This window comes from Echiichthys vipera (genome assembly GCF_963691815.1).
Source record: "Echiichthys vipera genome assembly, chromosome: 11".
Taxonomy (NCBI): Eukaryota; Metazoa; Chordata; class Actinopteri; order Perciformes; family Trachinidae; genus Echiichthys; species Echiichthys vipera.
The window spans coordinates 19,183,673-19,204,501 of NC_139836.1; the positions used below are offsets into that span (position 1 = coordinate 19,183,673).

Consider the following 20,829-nt stretch of genomic DNA (forward strand, 5'->3'; position numbering starts at 1 on the left):
TGGATGCAGACAGTGCAGTGTTATGGGAAGCTGCGGTGAAGGATTGCAGGCCCAGTTTGCCTCGTCCCCTCTCCCCTCATCCATCTCCATAGGCCGGCTTTAATGGATATTCATGTTGCTGAGCCAATCCACTCCTGGGAGGAATAATATCGTATCACATCATCTGACTCGCATAAAGGAAATAGGGCCTGTCCTCATACAGAGGGAGTATATACCACTGTGATATGTGGCAGGAGCAACCTCGCCAAAGAATAGATCGATGTGACAGAATTTTCAGGGCCTTGTTCATTCAATACAAGTCTGGGTTAAAATTTGTTACTATGGATTAGGTTTAACAATTAGTGTCATATTTGTGAAGATCACACACTACAAATACAGGTGCCTTCACATGCACATACATATGGTAACATAATAAGTAAGGTTAGGGAGTGTAAAAAATACAAAAGTTTTATCAGCAAAATGTACTTACAGACTGGCAGCATTCAGAGCATTATATAATACTCATATATTTTATTAGAATATTGCTACTGATGCATTAACATGTAAGCAACAATGTAATATTACCAGAGTGAAGCTAGTTTTAAATACTTTATACAGTATACATGTCATTGGGTAGTTTGATCAAGAACAATTCATCATAATGAGCCGATCATATGTTTACACCTAAAACCCAAAAGTATCAAGTGGCAGAAAACCTTTAACCAAGTACATTTCTAAAGCAAATGTAGTCACTTTCCACTACTCCAATTTAACATTTAATACCTTGGCAAAATATCGGAGTAGTGCCTGTGCGGGCAAGTTTGTATGTTCATACATACAAATAAAACCATCATTTGTGGTTTTAATTTTTGTGGCATTATGTGGAGGAAACGCTTACACAGATCCATTAAAAGCTAATCAGACACCTCATCAGCTCACAAACTGCAAAGAAATAAAACATTCATGCCGTGACGAGTGCTTGGGAAACCTTTTTATGATCTGTATACCCGGGAAGAAGGCCATGTCTTTACTTTGTCAAATCACCTCGTAGAGTCTTGTGCAGAGGCTCACTTAACACATGCTCATGGTGTATAGCTGGCAGTGAGATCTGTATATATCATTCTCTATGAAATGTTTCATCATCTGTCATTTCTTGATGTTGAACACACATTGTAGTTTATCATTAAAAGTTTACAGAAAGCAGCTCTGTAGAGGGTACTCTGGGCCAGTGTGGAGGAACAGCTTAGACTTTGTTCTTTCCAAATACCTCATTTACTTGTGTGGGGACCAGTGCAAGTCTTTGTGTTTAAGAGTGATGTTTATCAGGGGACAGATCCTGCTGGTATAATCATTATGAGGCTGAGTGAAATGTCTTGCAGAGCACGTACACGTGTCTAATGGGAAACGTCAGAAGGTGCTCTGTCTTTTCTCACCACGTTTCAGAGAGGACATTTCCATACTCACGGAACAAGGCAGTCAGAACCAGAATGGGAAGATTATCAGCAGAAAAGATGAGAGTTTCATTTTAAGAAAAGAAGAACATAATCACTCAAGGTAAGCATGGAAAACAACCTGGGAGCAAAGTAACAGATGTATGAGGTAATTCATCAATTCATTTACCAAAACATTCCATAACCAGTAGCATGTGTTCACTTTAACTAACAGGACTTAATATTTGTATTCACAACAGCATCTGATCTATGCAGTCATAAATAATACAATTAGCTGTAGTTATTAAGCAAGCAGCAATAAACCGACAATAGGGAGCTGTATATCTATTCTGATGCATTAACATTTTTTTTTAAAGCCGTCAAACTCTCTTTTAGTTTTACTAAAAGAACATTAAGTCATCAGTCAAACCAACAACCTTTCCCTTCATAATGACAACAGCTAAGTTTCAACACTAGCAGTTTAGTCATTCATTAGTCATTTATCCCATCCAGATGTCTGGTGGAGGAAAGGAGGGGAGGAGATAGCAGCAGGTGTAGATCTCTCTGAGCCCAGCTGAGCTCTAAAAGACAGTGCTTAGCACCCACAGCTCCGTCATCTGGCCTCTCCCCTGTCTCCGCCAGCCTTTCGACAGCCCATTCCTCATCATTTACCCCTTTTTGGCAAAGCCCAGAGCCCTTCTAATGGGTCGCTCTGAATGCTTCCAGATGTTTGTTTATTTGTTGTGCAGGAACTATAAAACAGTTTACTCTTAGTTTGGATTTGTTCCCTTTGCACCATTTTTTTGGGGTGGGGGGGTGCTGAGGGAGAAAGGGGGAGTGAAGCGGGAGTTGTGGTGCAGATCACCCCGACATGTAATGAAAGCAAACCGCCAAACAAATGTGAGACATCAAATGTGACTGGGTGTCGTAAGCAAGGAGGGTTTTTTTTCTTCTTATTTTTGCTTTGAAGGCTGCTTTTCTCCTGGGATTTTAATAACAGTTGTGCACCATTTAAGATACATACATACAAAGTAGCTGGAAGCAGGCCCAGAACAACAAGATTAAAAGGGCCCAGGGCTCGTACTGTAAGGCAGATTTCAGGCATCTTTCCTTGTCTGTTTACTCTGCTAGTACAAAGATATCCCTTTCATTTACTGCTGTCACTGCTGAGGGATGGCCTACTCAAATTTAATCTGATACCTGAAAAAAAGCAGTTAGCAGTGCCTGGCATATTTATTGAAATATACAGAAGAAATGAAAGGTATTTTCATTAAAATCTCCTCTGTGTACATGGATATATCAATCAAGTCTGAAGCATCTTTTTTATACATACTTCTGAACTCCATTTATAATTAGATCTATGAAATAAAGTTGAGAATCACACATCAAAATGTGTCACCCTAAGAAAATGACAAGCTGCTAATAAATAACCCAGCACATTGTTTAACACATTGAAATGATAAATCATCATTGGCACAAGGACACAATATGTCATTGGCTGTGGCCCTAATATGGTATAGGCCAGTCTTCATAAAAACCCATTCAGGTTTAGACTCCATTTTAGATTTAGAGTTGAGTTGACAGTTGGACCAGTACTGAGAGTTAGAGCCAAGGTGACAGTAGTGGAGGATCCTCAGGCCCCTCTGCCAGACTATATACTCCCCTCCACTCTGTGTCACGCCTTCACCAAGACACACTGGAGCCCACACTGTCCCTCTCTCATTTTTAAGTCTAGTGTTTTTTCACTGTTTAACGCTGGTCCTCTTATTTTTTTCATTTCTTCTTTATCTTTCCCTCTTGTTCTTTCTATTTATCTCTTGTCATATCTAGTCTATGAAATCTTGATTTAGATTTCACTACTGCGATAACAACACATCTTTCACATTTCCTCCGTCCTCTCCCTCTCTCTCCCTCCCCGCTGCCTTGTTTTGCTGTCTCCTTCAGGTTGACTCCTCCACCAACTAAGACAGGAGCTTATCCTGGAGTTCTGTCCTTGGTTTCCACCCCTCTCTCCCTGGGCAGTGACCTGCCAGCACTGCCCTCCTCTGGGAGCTCTTAGATGCAGTAATTACCTTTGGCACCCAGGCTCTGGGGCTTCCACACAGGTGACACGGTGGAGGGGGTGGGTGCAGAGGGTTGAAAGGAGGAAAGGGAGGTTCTCTCTGAGCAGCCGACAAGGAAATGTCAGAAGTGCTGCTGATCTGCCTGCTGCTGCAGGAGTCAGGATAAAACTATACAGCCTCCCTCGACCCCCCCCCCCCACCCACCCCATTAAAAGGCCCCTTCATTAACCCTTAATAAAACTACTGTCACAATCAGTATCACTAGCAAAACTTAAGCTGCTTTCTAAGGGTGTTATTATACAGAAAAAAACATAGTATGATTGTTTACATTATGAAATATCATAATTCAACACATTAAAGTGCCTTTATCTCATATCTTATCTCACATCTTGTGATTGTGTTTTCTTGGCATTATAGCAAAAAAAAACAGCAGCAATAGTTTCTATTGTTTTCAAAAGATTCGGAAAAAAAAAGAAGTGAATTGTTAGATTTACCATGCACATAGAAACAAGAGTGTTGCATTGAAGTACATAAAACCGCCCAGCATATGGTTTCACCCCTATTGTTTATATCCTGAATTTAACTCAGGAAAACACTCAGTTGTTTGGAATTACTGTCTCAGAGATTTTGTTTGTTGTAGCATTGCTTTGCCACAGCTTTGGTCTCTTTGAATGAGGAGTTGCTGTGACCGTCTCCAACGCATAAAGAAAACTCTGTTTGTTTAAAAAGTGTAAATAAAAGAAAAAACACAACAAAGAGCTGGGGCAGGGGCTGGAGGCGAGGACTTGAAGACGAGGTGAAGGGCGAAGATGAGGGCTGTGTTATCTAAGACTGCAGCGCTGCATCATAAAAAATAACAAATGGAGACTGTCACTGCTGCTCAGATCTTAGACGGGGGGAAAATATTTCATGTCAGATCCCCTCACCTTTAAATGGACTGTTCCAGGTCTGATTTTGACAAAGCACAGGGCTCTTCCTTTCCTTACATTCAGTGAGAGCTGCCACCATCCACACTTTCATGACATAGATCTGTCCTTGGCACCATAAATGGGGGTTAAGAGATGGTCACTGTTGACCTTTCAACGACTACTGCTACTATACTGGTGGTAAACTCATCTCAGGTGTTTTGCATTGTGAAGACAAAGACTTCCAAGTTTAAGAATATTTTTTTATATTTTTACAAAATCTGACTTATGTGTACAGTATACACAAAATACCCTGCCATTGTTTTTTACAAGGACCTCAGCTGAGAATCTGCTACAAATGCAGGAGGTTGCCTACAAAATGAATTTAGAACATTGTCTTTTTGATTAATGCGATGCATTCTTCCTAGAGTGCAGTGTTTGATGTTAAGGAGATGCTGCACAATTACATCAACCGACAACAACCGTTCAATATGAGGACTAATCAATGTCTAGTATCAACAGATCAAGGATGCTTCTTCTTGTATATGTGCTGTGTGCTCCCACGCATACATTCAGATCGGAGTTATCCTAGATTACTCAGATTTATTCCCACTATTAACACATCACACAGATGAGATGTGATCAATAAGAACAGATAACATAACTTCAACTCAGTCTAAAGGCCAATACATTCCCACTCTCTGTAGCCGTTAGGGTTATGACTTATATTAACATAATCTGCTGGCCTAGGTTTTGATTGAATGTATGATAATATATTGAGTTGCTTGTTGTTTATTTTGACGTATATCTGAACAGATTTATGTACAAACCACCTGAATGAAAAGGTTATGAAGTCCATAGGTCTTTCTTATTTCTTTACCTTTGTGGTTCTTGGCATCTCTGGATCCCTGGGGTAGAGGAGTGTAGGGCAGTGGGCGACTCTCAGATCCAGCCTCAGGTGACTAGGAAAAAGGAGACACATCAATAGATTGAATATTTAGAAGAAAAAAGGTTTGACAAGTTTTAAAAATGACAAGTAATCAAAGTAGCTGACTGTGAGTGTCATAAATTATTTGGGATTAGTGGAGGAAATGTTGGAAACACTGCTTCTGTTTTATGACATAATGTGGCAGGACATGTTTTATTACTCCTCACGTGTTGTGGAGCTACACTGCTGTCTTTGATGATCTGATCTACGACCTGGTTAGGGAGGAGAGGTCTTAACCTTCACTCAGCCATGACCTCGTGCAATGGTCAACTAAAGGGTAGACGTCACTCACTCTGTGCAGCCAAATGTAGCGTGGTTATGCGAGGGTAGTCACAAATGCAATAAATCTTTAACTGGCTGCCTTGTTTAAAGTCACATAATTGAAATTTGAGATAAATGTGTGCATAGATCCCTGACTGCAAAAACTAGGAAGAGCTATTGATTGTGAGAAAAGTCAGAGGTTGAGGCTAAACAAGTGTGACAAATGCTGCTTTAAGACAAAGAGAAAACTGAGGGCTGAATCTCAGAGCATGTTCCCAAACAGGTCAAGAGTTTGTTGCGTTGTTGTTGCTTCGTGCACTTTCAAGGTCCAAAACATCCTCTTCCTTCCCTTAGCCTTTGAGCTAGTGGAGCAGGCAGTTTATCATGACACAGCGATATCCGATGCCTTTGCAGAAATACTTTCCTTTCCTGCAGGAAGGAATTCACTGGGTCTTTAATCATAGCAAGAGACTCAACTGACAAATACATATTAGAGATGTTTTGGAGCTGCATTTTCCCCACTTTTATTGTTGTTCCTCTACATGCCCATGCATAACCTTGAGGAATGGTATGGTCTGCACTGTTAAATGGAACCATATTCTTCATGGGCAAAGAGAGCACAGTGAATTGAAAACGATCACATAATGTGCTTTCAGATAGCATCTCTAAAAGGCATTAAGGTCTGGCCAGAATGTCACATTACACCAAAGAGAAAAATGGCAAAATAAGCTCATTTTGAGACCTTAGTACATATATGCTGGCAGAGTCACCCCATGCTTTTGAAAGTAACAGCTTCGAATAGAAATATTGTCTTGACAGCAGATCTGCTGCCTATGGATTGGAGTGGCTGAAACCTGTTTAGAAACATCACAGATAACTCCCTGCTTGTACACTGTACTTGTATGGAATGTGTAATACAACAAGTAAAACAACACAAAATAAGAACATACTGTGCTCAGAAAAAACAACACCTCCCATTTGAGAAAAAACAATCAGACTCAGTTACAGTATGTTTTGAACTGCAGCACCAAGCAAAATGAATAATGGAATGGGCCAGAGAGATCCTGGAAGTTACCATCACCCATCATATTTACAAAAAAATATGTATTTATTTCCCTTATTAAGCATTTTGTCATTTGGTTTTGAGCGTATAATTGATACTGGTTGTCATAATGAACACACAAAGAGTCTTTCTATGACAGTTATTATGAGCTAACGGAGCAACTCAGGCATTAAGACAGGAATTGTGAGCCCTCTCTATTTGATCTACCACCATGCTCGTTTGAGACACTATGGATTTGCGCCCCTACTTGCCTCATTTCCTGGCCTGCTTGAAAGATCACAAGCCTGCGCCTCTTCTGGCCTGCTTGGCCTCAAAAAGCCTCTCCTAATCCTGCTGCTTGCTCACAATTAATCTTCCTAGTTGCCACATTATTAACAGCACCACCCACAGACTATGCTAGGGGGGTGTTGGAGGAGGAAAAAGGAGAGGGGAGGACTGTTGGGGTTAGCTGGATACTGGATAAAGCCTTGGGCTGGTTTTAGTCCTATGGGGACATCAGTCACCTGGCTTTCAGAATCACCACCCACCCAGTTCCCTGCGCCATGCATGACACCCCCACCTCACCTCCTCAGTATCATGCCTGCTGATCAAACACCCAAGCCATTCAACATCTGTGGTTGTCACTTCCCGTCCTATCCGGCACAACCATTTTACCCCACCCACAGAACATCAATCAGCCAGCTTTCCCATCTCCTGATCCTCCCTTTTCTCCTCTCAGACCTTCCTCCGTACACCTCCACATCTGCACTCTTTCACTTGAGTCAATGACCTGTCCAGACGCAGCAATGCTTTTAATGAGAAAGAATGTGGAACAAATGAAGGAGACATTTCTCTGTTGCACTTTCTTTGAGGAGGACTGATGGATTGATGAGCTTGTTTTAATATATTGTGTATATATTTAATGTAAAGACAAACTTGATTGCAGAAATATGAAATTGTGTGATTACTCTTACAAAAATAAAAGCTAGTGATTATCTCATGATGTCCTTACACATTACATCCTTTTCATGTTTTCTAAACAAGCACTTAATCTATGCTCCTACTCTTTTTATCCCCCCTTTTCTGTATCCTTTCTTTCTCTCTCTCTCTGTCTCCCCCTCTGGCTTTCTCTAGTTGTACCTACACTGAACAGAGGGAGGTGCTGCTGTGTCGTGTATTTAAGATGCTCCTGGACCCCCTTTTTTCTTCTCTCCCTCTGTCTCAGTCTCTCTGCTGTCCAGATTAGTCTGCTCATCAAGCTGAGCATTGTTTTAATTTGCTGGGCCTGGGGCATATGCTGAGTGTTCACATCATTATTGTCTCTGTGCAATGTGAGTTATCACCACAGCTTATGATAATGCGGCACAAATTTACAGGCTGGGGAGCACCATGGATTCTGTGATAATAAAGGGTGGACAGAGGGGAGTAGAAATAGGGAGAGAGAAATAAAGGAAGTGTGTGTATGTGTGTGTGTGTGCCAGAGAGAGAGAAGGGTGGTGGCAGTGAGGGGAAGCACTGTTGGATGTCATTATGAAAGATGATTCCTGTACTGGATAATACATCACACCAATGCTGTCTGTCTTCTCCTTTTCTGTGTTGTTATGCGAATAAATGCTGATAAACCCAGAGGCAGTGGTGATTATTACTTCCAGTATATCACCGTGCGAGAAGGGAACAGGAAGAGAGAGACAGGGGAGGGATGGAAAGACAAGAAAAGCCAAACACAAAGAGAGCCACATAACCACCTCCACAGTGGGGTTCCTGAAAATACGAGATACCAAAAAAAAAAAGTGAGTCTGGGAAGGTTGACGGATACCTAGGTGTTTTTCAGATGCAACTGCAACAAAGTTTGCAAAGTTTTGCAAGCTTGGCTGTTGAATTTCAAATCTTGATGGGTATTATATTACAGAACATTACGCTGACATCAACCGATCTGAAAAGATTTTACTAGAATGTGATTATGATGTTGTTTGCCACAGTGCTATGTAGAAGAGTACAAAAAGCCACTATTTTGCACTGGGTTATAAACACAGCTTTCCTCTCACATCTCACAGCCTGGCTCTATAGTCTAACCCTGACCAGCTCATTCTGACACAGGTGGTTCCTGCCTGGCCTCACATCACCTCCCTCCTTAAGACTGACCAGCAATACAATCTAATTACAGCCGCGCTACAGAGGGAGACCAGTGTAAACACCAGCCCTTTTTATCTCCTTATACATCTGGACAAGTAGACAAAGTGCTAAAAGGAAATAAATGTGGCCTGACAGCCACATCAAAGAGTTCAGCCAGAGGCTTACTGCTACTTAGGGCACAGGAATGTTGTTGCTAAGCATCAGCCCGCAACCTATCAGGGTGCAAAGAGGGCCCTGTCCTGCCTTGGAGAGGGAAAAGGGGAAAAGAGAGAAATGAAGGATAGAGGGAGCGAGGGTGGGTGAGGCGGGGGAGCTGGAAGGGGGGGGGGGGGGGACTGGAAGGGGGGGCTGACATTGAGGGGAGGCTAGGGACTCAAGGAGATTTTTGTAGCTTAAAGCAATTGTTGGAAGAAACAAGCCTTCTGTTTTGTTTTCTCTTGACACCATTTCTGCTTTTTGTGCTTGCAAAAGACATGTATAAAAATGTCTTTTGATATGTTTTCTCTTTGGGTCTATATCAAAATATTTCTTTTGTGTCTGTGTATGGAACTTTTTTCACGCCTTGTCTCTGTAAACTGGTGCTCTTTTCTGATCATGTTAGAGATCAGAGGAGACACAACTTGTGAACTTATTTGAGTCAACATTTAATGCTGGCATGACACGTTTATTCCTTCACTAGATAGAATTTTGTATGATCCATGTGTCATACTTCTGAAGTTAGGGGTTAGGAACAATACAACACTTTCAGAAATAAACAATGAAAAAACAAAAGCTTGCAGCATCTTACAGCATGTAATGGCAATGATGAAATGAGAAATGCTCTAATTCACTGCCAGAGATTGAATCTACCCCTCATGTACAGGCACACGCGGGACTTTTGTGCATAATTCAGTGTTTTTTCAAACAGAAGCCTACTTTCAGGGTGTACTCATACACACAGTATTATATCTCAATGTTATTATAGCCAGAAAATAACATGTTGGTTAAGGTAAAATGGTTTAAATACACATTTTCCCCGCAAAAATCCCAAGTGGCATGGTTATATTCTATTTTTATATCTGACCTTAATGATTATGGCTCAAGGAAGTGAAAAGACACGTTTTAAATTGCTGTTGTGTGCATGAAAAGCATTAATTTGGTTTTCTTAGGTAATGGCAGGGGGAAGAACATTTGATGTAATGGTGCCTGCACTTGTGGGTAGTGCAGCAGTCTTTTGCTCAGCAGGAAGACTGCTGAGCGTGTGTTTAATGATTTACCAGTTCTACTCCAATGAACTTGCTCTGAGTAAATGTATCATATGATAACTGATCACAAGAGCAACTGCTCCGATGTTTCGCTCGGGGCACAGGGCACACAGAGCCAACTGGCAACAGTGAACATTGCCGTTTTGTGTAGGGCTTAGCGTCAGGCAAAGGTTGAGTGCTGCTGGACGTTAATCATCCATAGCAGTGACTCATAGATGGTAATAAGGCTGTATTTGTTTTTTGGTTGAAATTTAAAAAGCCATTCGACCTTTACTTTGAGTGTCTTGCAGAATAAGTGTGGGTGATTTAAGGCGGAAATGTAAGCCCACATTACAGGTATGCAGTACAATTAGCTTGAGGCTATTTCTTATTTTGGTTGAGCATGACCTTTCCTTAAGCGCAGACTCTGAAGCAACACGGAAACAAAGCCAAAAATGTTGTATATATTAGTTAAAACAATGATTAAGTGTCTTATTCAAACTTTTACACAAAACACAACTGATTGTTTCATATAGTACAAACAATTTCTTTCATCACTAAATCAGGAGTAGATGCAAATGTTCTGATCTACCTTTGACAAAAATCATCTTTGTCAGAGTTTTGCCTTATTTAACTGGTATGAAAAGAAATATTTTCATCTTTTCTACACAAACACACATAAACAAAACCACAGCAACTAAAGAGTGCGACATATCATGAGGCTTTCTGTTCTGATTAGGGGCTGTAGCTAACGTCAGACTGTTTTCTAGAGTGTAGGATGTTTAATAATTGAAGACTCAGGGAGCGGGCCTGTCACACCGGCTTGTCTAGAATGTTTCCTATGCAATTAGACGCCGAGAGACATTTGAAGAGGACCCACAAAAAGAGCCACAAAAAGTGACATGTGAACTTAAAGGAAATTAGCTCTTCACACGAGTGAAATGTGAAGGTTACTTAGCAATGCTTAACTCAGACTGCGGCTGTGTGAAGTGTGTGTTTGACTCAGCCTCGCTACGAAGACTGCGATTTTCTTTACTTTGAGCCAGCTTCAGTCAGTGAGATCACAGAGGGAATGAAAACTAATTTTGACTCAAGGCATACAGGAAGAAAAAACAGGGGAAAAAAACCTGAGATATGTCGAAATAATGAGATCTCTTGATGTTTTCTGGGAAGATATGGGATGATGCAGACAGATGCACAACTCACATCTTCACCCAAGGACACGGACACACACACACACGCACACGCACACGCACACACACAGTAAGTAAAGTAAAAATTCATATCACATTAAAAAGCTCACACACACTCTTTCCCATTATTTGAATGCATGAAACACTTATGCACATGTACTTGCACGCTCAGTTAGGTTCACGCACAAACCCAAACTGATTTGTTGATTAGTACAGATGCAGACTTGTATGTAAATACAGTTCCACCATTTCTGTTTTTGAAATGTAAGATCTATGACCTTAACTCAGTGCAAAATCTTCAGTGGTGTAAAAAAAAAAAAATTCAAGTGGGCTCATTTATTTGTGCTTTTTAAACCTTATTTTTTTATTATATTAAGATCACTAAAAATATAAACAATGACAATGATTAAGCTATTGAAAATAAGAATCTTATTTCCTATTTACACTTGAAAATATTACATGACAAACTGTAAACACAAATTATATATGCTGCCTATATATCTCTGCTCACTTCCGATCCCTGACAACCTTTCGAAAGAAATTTCCCCCATCCACGTCTCTGAGTTCCACGTCGCAATGATAACACTGTCATCTTCTACACCTATCATAAGTCACAGGCAAACGACCCAGATCCTCCGTGGCGAGACAGAACCCTCTGCGGGCCTGTAAGCTGTATCATTACACCATGTCATCTTTATGGCACGGAGCAAAGCCCAGCTCTCTAATTACACTCTGCCTACTCCATTTACCCAGACAGGGACAGAGCAGCAGGCAAACAATGTATTAAAAATGGAGTGCTTCTCCCTGCTCTATGGATGCCCGTGTTGTTCTGCCGGTGGCCGACGTTGTCCCCTGGTTGGTGTTGTTGTTTCTCTAAAAGCTGTGAAGGAGAGATAGCAGAGGGCCCACGCCACTGTGCCTCCCCTCCTCGACATCCCCACCTCTCTTCTCAAACCCTTCCCTCAGAAGGACTTATGAAGGTGAGTGGCTGTGTGACAAGCCAGGAATAAAAGAGACAAACCAGGGATAAAAATTAAATAAAAAGTAGCTGTCTTAAACGGTAATTGCACTCCTTTGCTGAGCATGCTTTCAAATATATAAACCTGATTTACTGTCGGCGTTGCTGCCACAAATCAGAGGGCCCTCTGAGAAACACTCGTGCTATGAAATTGTTTAATCTCATCAAGTTCTGCTTTCACAGCAGGCCATAAATCACATAGTCTTTGTTATCATAGACCTCCATGAGCGCCTCTGAGGCAGGCAATGGATCGTGGGTATATATAATCTTGACTGCGCAAACAGCAGGGTCTGAGCAGCCTGAAATACTTTCATATTAGCCGCGGTGCAGCTGGCGGAACACAAGCGCCCTGATGGATATCTCATTTCCTGTGCTCTGCATCTATTTCGAGCAAATTATTACTGCATAAATTTCTTGTCAACAGAAACGGCCAATTAATTAAGTTAAAAATGCACTCATGATCACATCTACACACCAAACAGGAGAGCCGGGGCAATTTTCCACTAAGTGAATTTACCGCAGGGGTCACCACAATGAATTAATTTTTTTTTTGTAATCTTTGTCATAAAGTCGTAGACAGGCCAATATCTACACAGGAGCTTCGGTGCTGGCTAACCCGCGATATATTTGCATAAAGCTTATTTATGTGAAAATTCTGGAGGACAACAGTCAGGGTGAGGAAATAAAGTTTACAACTACAAAACAAAATGTCAGCCAACCTCTGGCTCTCTAGTGTTTCATCAAAGACATGCACAGAGGATTGGATAGTGATCACAGAAGCACCTTTTGCCATTTAGGATACAAAATATACACATTTAACAGAGCTCGCAATCTGGATGAATTATTCATAATGTATGAGGGGCTGGGTGTTTGTGGGGGTTGTTTATTCAGCTTGGGCCGTTTATCAGACAGTGAGGATCCCACGGCGGGGATGAGCTCGGAGATTTATCTGTGTTTGGGCTCCAAAGCAGATAAATCAAGGGGTGTAATCATGCTCTGAGTGGCCCAGCTGTGACCCCATAGTGAACTAATGACACAGGGATATCTAAGCCTCTTTTCCTGTTCCTGGGTTAGACCCTAAGGTTAGTCTCCTGTCAGACACAAAGCTAAAGAAAGGCACGGCTGCAGACAAAAAAACCAAGGGGAAACTTAAGGCCCTTCATGTCCCTTTGTCCTGTTTACACACCACCACCAAGTAGGATTGTTCACCCACTACTAAAAATAACAGTGTTGGAGCAAAGTAACAGCAGAAGGCTACTGTATAACAATGTTTGTTCAAACAATAGCACTGAGTATCAATTCCAAGTGTACACATAGTGAGTTCACGAGATGCTATTCACAACAGTCCATGTAAAAGATACTCCTGTTTGGCTGAGGATGTCTCCCGTTCCCTCCCGGAGCAAAGGCTTTCTCCTGTACTGAGCCCGCTCTGATTTATCATGTCTTCTGCTAGCAGGCTGTCCGCTGATTAAGCCAGTGGAACTTTGTTTCACTCTCCTCTCTCTTTAATCTGTCTCTCAGCAAGATAAATTAGCCAGTGCCGTGCCAGCTCCTGCTCTTTTTACCTCTCTCCGTCTGTCTCTTCCTCTCTCTCTCTGCTTTTCTCTCTGTTTATCTTTTCTGTCTGTCACACATTGTGAAGAGAGCAGACACATCTGCTCCTACGCTGCTGCAGGAGATAGGGCTGGGCTACATCCCCGGTCAGATTTAGCTAAGAGTGTCTGTGAGTGAGAACAAGAGAATGAGTGTGTTTTTTCCTCTCTTTTTCTCTCCTTGACAACATTCTGTCAAACAATCTCCTTCTCCTTGGCCAGGCTTATGTTCTTTGTTGTTAGCTTATAAATCAGAAAGTATTTATGATCTGCAATCCCTATTCTTAGTCTTTTAATGGCGACACGTTTGTGGGTGAATTAAAGCAGGGTTTTATTCACTAGGCTGTGGGCCAAAGTGAGGCCTGGGTGCCTCTGCCTGTGAATGTTTTCCCTTCTCCACTCTTGGCCGGGTGGTAAATCACACTCATTGTCAGCCAGTGCTAAGTTAGTGTGCGTCATTGGGGAGAGCAGGAAGCACTGGGCATAATTCTGTCCATCAGTTTAATTTATTGTAACGGTAGCTTTGTAATCTCCGCCTCATAAATTACAGGGGCTGACAGACAAGAATTTGGTTTTAAAAGCAGTGTTCATCAGGATTTTGGCCGGCTATGGACCTTAATTCTCTCTCGGCTTTCTGCTCTCATAGTCAGCCATGACAGAAATCAAAACCTCTCAGTGTAAGGGTTAGGATACTGTGCTATTTCCAATTAGAATGCAGACGTAATATTTTTGTCAGGTTATCATTATAAAAAGAGAAAGACAAAAAATAGGAAGACAGACAAAGAAAGCTAAATAAAGAGAAGGAAGGAAGGGGTTCAAGGACATGACCTTGTTTGCAGGTTTTATTTCAGGTGAAATATAAAGTCTAATACAAGGACACTGCTGCGGCATCTGCTTTGCAGATAGTGCACTTGGCTTCCCTTCCATGCCAGTGAATATAAATCAGGTGAGGCATCTCAATGCTAAGCCTGACTTCTAGAGGCCAACAAATCTTTAACATGAGATTAAGGCCTCAGTGGAGTCATCTATCTTTGGGTGATGGAGGAAAATATCAGAGCACTCGATGGGCAATATGGTTTCACTGAGTCAGGACGGATGCATACTAGAATGTACAGAATGCCATGTGTAACCATTCATTATTCACATAAACAGTGAATTACTTCCTACAGTGAGATGGTTAAAAAGAGAAAAAGCTGCCAAATAAAAAAACATTAGTTAATTATTCTGGACAAAAACAACAACTACAGATTTAATAATGTTAAATAAAAAAATAATTATACATATATTCTTCAAAAAAATGATAAGAAACAATATAATCCCTGTTCCATTTTCTACCATTAGTAAGCAAGACAACAAAACAGAACGAGACAGAACATAAGACATGTGTTATGGTTTTTTTCATTTAATTGTAGTAAATGTAAATGGTGTCAGCTGCTATGTGTCAACAACAAAGAAAGCGGACCAAAGCAAAGCTGCCAATTACCCTATAAAACATGCATATCTTCCAAAGCATGGGTCTCCTTTGTTGGTTTAACCTACCAAAGGCAACGGGCGGTTTACAAGATGCTCGCTCAGTGGATACAATTGTGCTTAGCATAAAAGGGAACACAGACTGTGAAGACCTAACAATGAACCATATCTCCCTGTAGCCTTTTCAACGTGCTGCATTTACATATCAAGCCAATAGCCTGATATGTAAACACATTCCATTAGATGCTGCCATCGCAGCCAATGAGAGCCGTTTCAATCCTCCTATATAGCTCGCACACTGTGTAGTATTAGACAAAGGGAAAGAGGCCTGAAAGAGACATCTCATGTCATCACCCAAGAGAGATAATGGAATTGTTATACATCCTTGATCACAGACACTCTCACGGCATCTTGCTCTCTTTTTCACTCGTTCTTTGTCTCAGTGCTCTTAAAGTCTCTCTATTGCTCCCTCAAAAATGTGCACGCACACATGCACGCACGCACGCACACGCACACACACACACACACACACACACACACACACACACACACACACACACACACACACACACACACACACACACACACACACACACACACACACACACACACACACACACACACACACACACAGTAAGTAAAGTAAAAATTCCAGCACACTTCAGTGCGATAGCTCCTCTTCTGTTTCAGGGTTTCATCTCAATAGCTTTTTTATCTGAGGACTTCAATTTGCAAGCCTAGCTGGAAGGCAGCTCCTCCTGATATGTTAATTGCAGGGTACTTAAGCGCTAAAAGATTAACATAAAACCCTTTGGTAACAAGCTAATAGTTTATGATAATTTGTGCATGGCCTTTGTCTGTCTATCATTACATTGCCTCTAGCGGTAATTTTATCAAGGGGCTGTAAAATATCATTTAAGCAAGTTCACTTTCAGATAATTAATAGTAGAAAGTGTATTATTCAATTGAGCCACACTGGCACCATTAACAATATGGCAACTAAGCTATAATTAAAGTATTTTATTTTATTAACCTATTCATAACGTTGTGCAAATGATGACACAGAGAAGCTTTTTTTTTTCTCCCGAAGCACTGTCACCAGGGCAATTACCACGACCCAGAGTTGTCTCCTCAGTTAGCCAAGCTGATTGAAGCTTTTGAATTAGCAGGTGGGTGCATGGCTAGCATACCTCCCACACAGAGAGCCGACACACATGGAGACTTGCACACCCGCGCGAAGAATCTGCTGAGTTGACAGATTGGAATTGGTGCTGTTTGCCAGGACCAAGAGATCTAGATTGAGACAAAGGTTTTAACCTGGATTTGAACCTGCGCTGGGTAAGATTAAATGATACCAAGTGAAGAAAGGGAAATGATCACAGCGGAACGATCTGACTCAGAAACACCTTGCAGCTCAGAGACTGAAATAAAACCATGCTGTGTGTGTGTGTGTGTGTGTGTGTGTGTGTGTGTGTGTGTGTGTGTGTGTGTGGGGGGGGGGGTCCAGTGACAGTGTGTATCTACCTTAAAGAAGTCATATATATTGCTAATTTTCAGCTTCATATATGTATTTTAGGGTCTCTAGTAGAGTATGTTTACATGCTTTGAATGTTCAGAAAACAGATTCATTTTCTCATATTGCCTGTATTCACTCTCTGTTTGAAACACTCCATTTTAGCACCTGTCTCTCTAAGCCCGGTTGGCTCTGATTGGTCAGTGTGTCCTTGTTGCCACATCCCCTCTGTCCTTGTCTCTGCACCGTCACTGCAGCCGGAAAATGAATGCAACTGCACTTTCTACCTGTGAATGTATAGTTTTGACATCACAACAGTACAGAAGTCCTGATGGCTTGTTTAAAGGCACAGTTTCTGAATAGGCTGTTTGCATTTCTCTGTGGATGGAGCGTTTTGATTTATTCACAGTATTTATACAGCAGCTCAAACTGATTTACAATCAGGAAATATATGAAAATCTCACTTTTTTCAATATAAGACTATTAAAAAATAACAATCTACTGTAATAACTATAATAAATTTGCCATGCAGCCGTTGAGTACTTCCAATCCGAAGCAGTGACTTTGCCTCATAGTCTACATTGATCTGAAATTCTTAAGCATTAGTGTGGGCATATGTAGGGCGTATATAACTGCTGATGCAGGCATGCTTGTACAATGCGTATACATTGTGCTCGTGTGTGAATGTACATGTTTGATAGAGACACATTTGCCCCGTCACACACATGCGCGTGAACAAACACACACACACTCACTCTTTCAGACACACCATCCCTCTCATGAATAATACAAAAACTCCTTTCACCAAACAGCTCAAATAGCTATTCATTCATCTGCATACCTGGAGCCTTGCAAAACGATTGGCCCGCCATTACCACTGGAAAAAAATAGAGAGAAATGTTCCCCAAACAATTTGCTTCAAACTGAGACAGGAATGATTCTGTTCTTTTCAAAGACAGAGACAGGCCCCTATGCATAATGATGTTAGCGTAATGGGGTGACAGATAGACTGGGAGACCATGACATTAGCATGAGAAACGCACCAGTGAGCAGCCGCTCAACTGTGGTCTCAGAGGGCCCTCAGACATACACTCTGAACATCGTTTGTCTCACAGCTCTACGAGCCTGACAAATGAAGACACGCCATGTTTTATGCCAGGCAATATACCATTCCACTTTAGCAAACACATGACTTAATGACAGAGGGAAACCTGTCTCTGCATAACACAAACCTACTATCTCTTGTCTTATTAGTGATGAATAACCTCATTCAAGGTTGGATGGAGAGCAGGGACACAGTCTCCGCCTGAAGTAGATGTGACGACAATACTTACAATTAAAAGATACAGAGGTTAGCCAAATTAAATAATGAGAAGCAATAACAATTTAAGTATAATGCCTTGGACAAAGCCTTTTCAACAGGTTTTAAGCTGAGAGTAAAGTGAAACCACAGCTTTACTCAGTAAAGATTTGACCTACAGTAAAAGCTATTTCCAGGCCTAATAAACTTGAGGCAAGCACAGCAATCAGGTAGAGAACCGCACTGCAGGTCTTTATGTCTTTATGAGTGTGACAAATTCATAACTTCACCTTTAGGAACTGAAATTACAACCGCACATTTGTTTTACTCAGTGTGAAGACATTGGAAGGCCAATCAGAGATTAAATCTAACCTCAGAAATAAGAGCATGCTAACGTTTTTTTCACATGGCATTTACCAGTAGAGCTATCTGTCACAATCTGTTAATGCTAACAATATATATATATATATATATATATATATATATATATATATATATATATATATGTATATATATATAAAACTGGAAGTATTTCAAAGCTTTGGGAAAATAATCATATGCTTATAAGAAGTGATGTGCAGAATATAACATGCTGTCAGAATCTAGATGCTGCAGACATAAGCCACAGCCTAAAAATGGTAGAGATCTGACAGCCCTGCCGTCCACAGAACGACACTGTCGTAGGGTGTATGCCTCCTGTAAACATTTATCTTCCTTGTGAGTGTGTGAGTGTCTGAGTGTGTGTCTGTGTGTGGTGCGGCCTGGCGACAGGAGCTTCTCTGAGGCTTTATCTGCGGCATGACAAGACAACCTGTAATATACGAGCATCTGGAGCTCCTCTTCAAACACAGCCTTATCTCACGCCAAACATTCCCTGAGGCCAGAGCAGAGCAAGAGTAGCCCACACCAGACCAGACAAGACCTCACACCGTCTCACCGTCTCCCACCCAACCCGTGAGCTGAGTGCCGGGCGCACAAGCTGGGAACAGTCTATCAAAGTGCATGCATGTGTTTACAGGGAGTGCTCTATGAGCACAGCCTCGACAGCTGAGAACAACACTGTGACATTACAGTGACGGAAATCATCTGCTCAGAGTTTTTCTTCCATCCTGCTAATCGGGCTAGAGGTTAATGGCGTTGCACTCAACACAAATGGACACTATCCTTCTTCATCCACTGACTTACACATAAATGTTGAGACTAAAACTAAACACCCATCACTCAAGGTTGCTGTTTGGGGGAATTTATTTTACATCAATCTTAAGATAAATAATGAAGGCCATTACAAATCTTTGAGAGGGCAAGTTGAATGAGCTGTATGCTATCACTTTCAAAGTGACTGATAGCGGTGTTCATAGGTTGCTACAAAATCTTTAAAACAACTTTATCAAAACCACTGGGTTGTTACACGAGCTGTAAAAATCACACAGAGCCACTCTTACGTTGTATCTTATATCCCTAAAACATTTGCAGACTAGATTAAATCAAGTATGGTGAGTTTCATTGCCCCAAACAGTCTTTCGCTCAACAAAATCACTCTAGTGTGTGAAGAGAAAGCAGCTCAGTTAGGAAGCGGCATTCTTTTCTCAGTGTTGTGTGCTCGACTCAGACCGCTGCCTTCAGGCAGCCTATGGGGGGGATGTAGACATGCCCCTCTCTGGGGCCTGTACATACGGCCTGTGCCTCACTTCAAAGAGAGGGCAAAAGGGCAGTGTACTCCCCCCAACTCAGATCCATTCAGCTCACAGCTGATTCCTCTATGTGTGTATGAATGTTTATGTGCGTCTCACTTTGACTCTCTCTAGACCCCTCTAGCTTTCATTTCAGACCGCTTTCTATCCTCTTGTCTTGTTTTTTTTCTGAAAAATGGATAAAGGAAGACATGGGAGTACAACCCGTGGCCTGAGTGTGGGTGAGCGCATTTGTGTGTCGTCCTTTGATGTCTGATAATGAGGGGCAATACTGCGCAATCTCTAAACATGCTGTCACACAAGACCACATCATGATTAACAGCTCCATGCAAAGCATACTGATGCTACTGTCAAACAGCAGCAGGAATCCCAAGAAAGGACTGTATGCTGACCTCCACATACCTTGTGACCGATTCAAAACTTCAGTAGGAAAAAGACAAAAAGAAACATAGGGAAGAAGGAGGAGTGTGCAAGAGAGAGGAAGTGCATTTAAAAAGGAGAGTGAATACCGAAGAGAGGAGCTGAGCTCAGTGGCTGCGGCACAGGGAGGTCTGGACTTGACAAATCCCTTCTTTTTTGATCTCTTCATCCAAATGAAAGAACAGCGACAGGCAGGATTATGTGGGACAATTGCGCCTTCTCCCAAAACCCTGACTTGATCGGCTTTTATGAGAGCCCTAATCATTTTCAATTAACCATATTTTCTGACATCCCTTAATAGCTACAGTGCTGGTCTTAACTCCCCAGCGCTCCCCTTCAGCCCCCCCCCCCCCTTTTTTTTTGCTAAGCCTCTCATTCTCAGACAGTGTGCCTGTAGTGTCTGCCGACAGTCTGATTGGCCCTAACTGCAACTTGTTGTTAAGGTGCCAAATAACACATTAACCAGATGCTTGACAAGGATGTTATTTGCCGCCTTGATTGAATGTGCTTTTTGTCAGTAAAGCATTGAATTAGTCTTGTTTGTTTATGAAAGCCCCTGGGATCCTTCTCAGTGTCAATGATATTTTTGTGTTTTCTCCAGTTTTTGT

The 20,829-nt window shown here is 41.6% G+C and overlaps 1 protein-coding gene across 1 annotated transcript in view; it reads right to left on the reverse strand.

Annotated features, from left to right (window-relative positions):
* The window catches only part of lrmda (leucine rich melanocyte differentiation associated), a 210,639-nt gene that overhangs the window by 19,527 nt on the left and 170,283 nt on the right, over nt 1-20,829 (reverse strand). Inside the window, exon 6 of the mRNA XM_083922799.1 lies at nt 5,258-5,339. Coding sequence (XP_083778925.1) covers nt 5,258-5,339 — 82 coding nt within the window. The remainder of the gene's footprint in view (nt 1-5,257; nt 5,340-20,829) is intronic.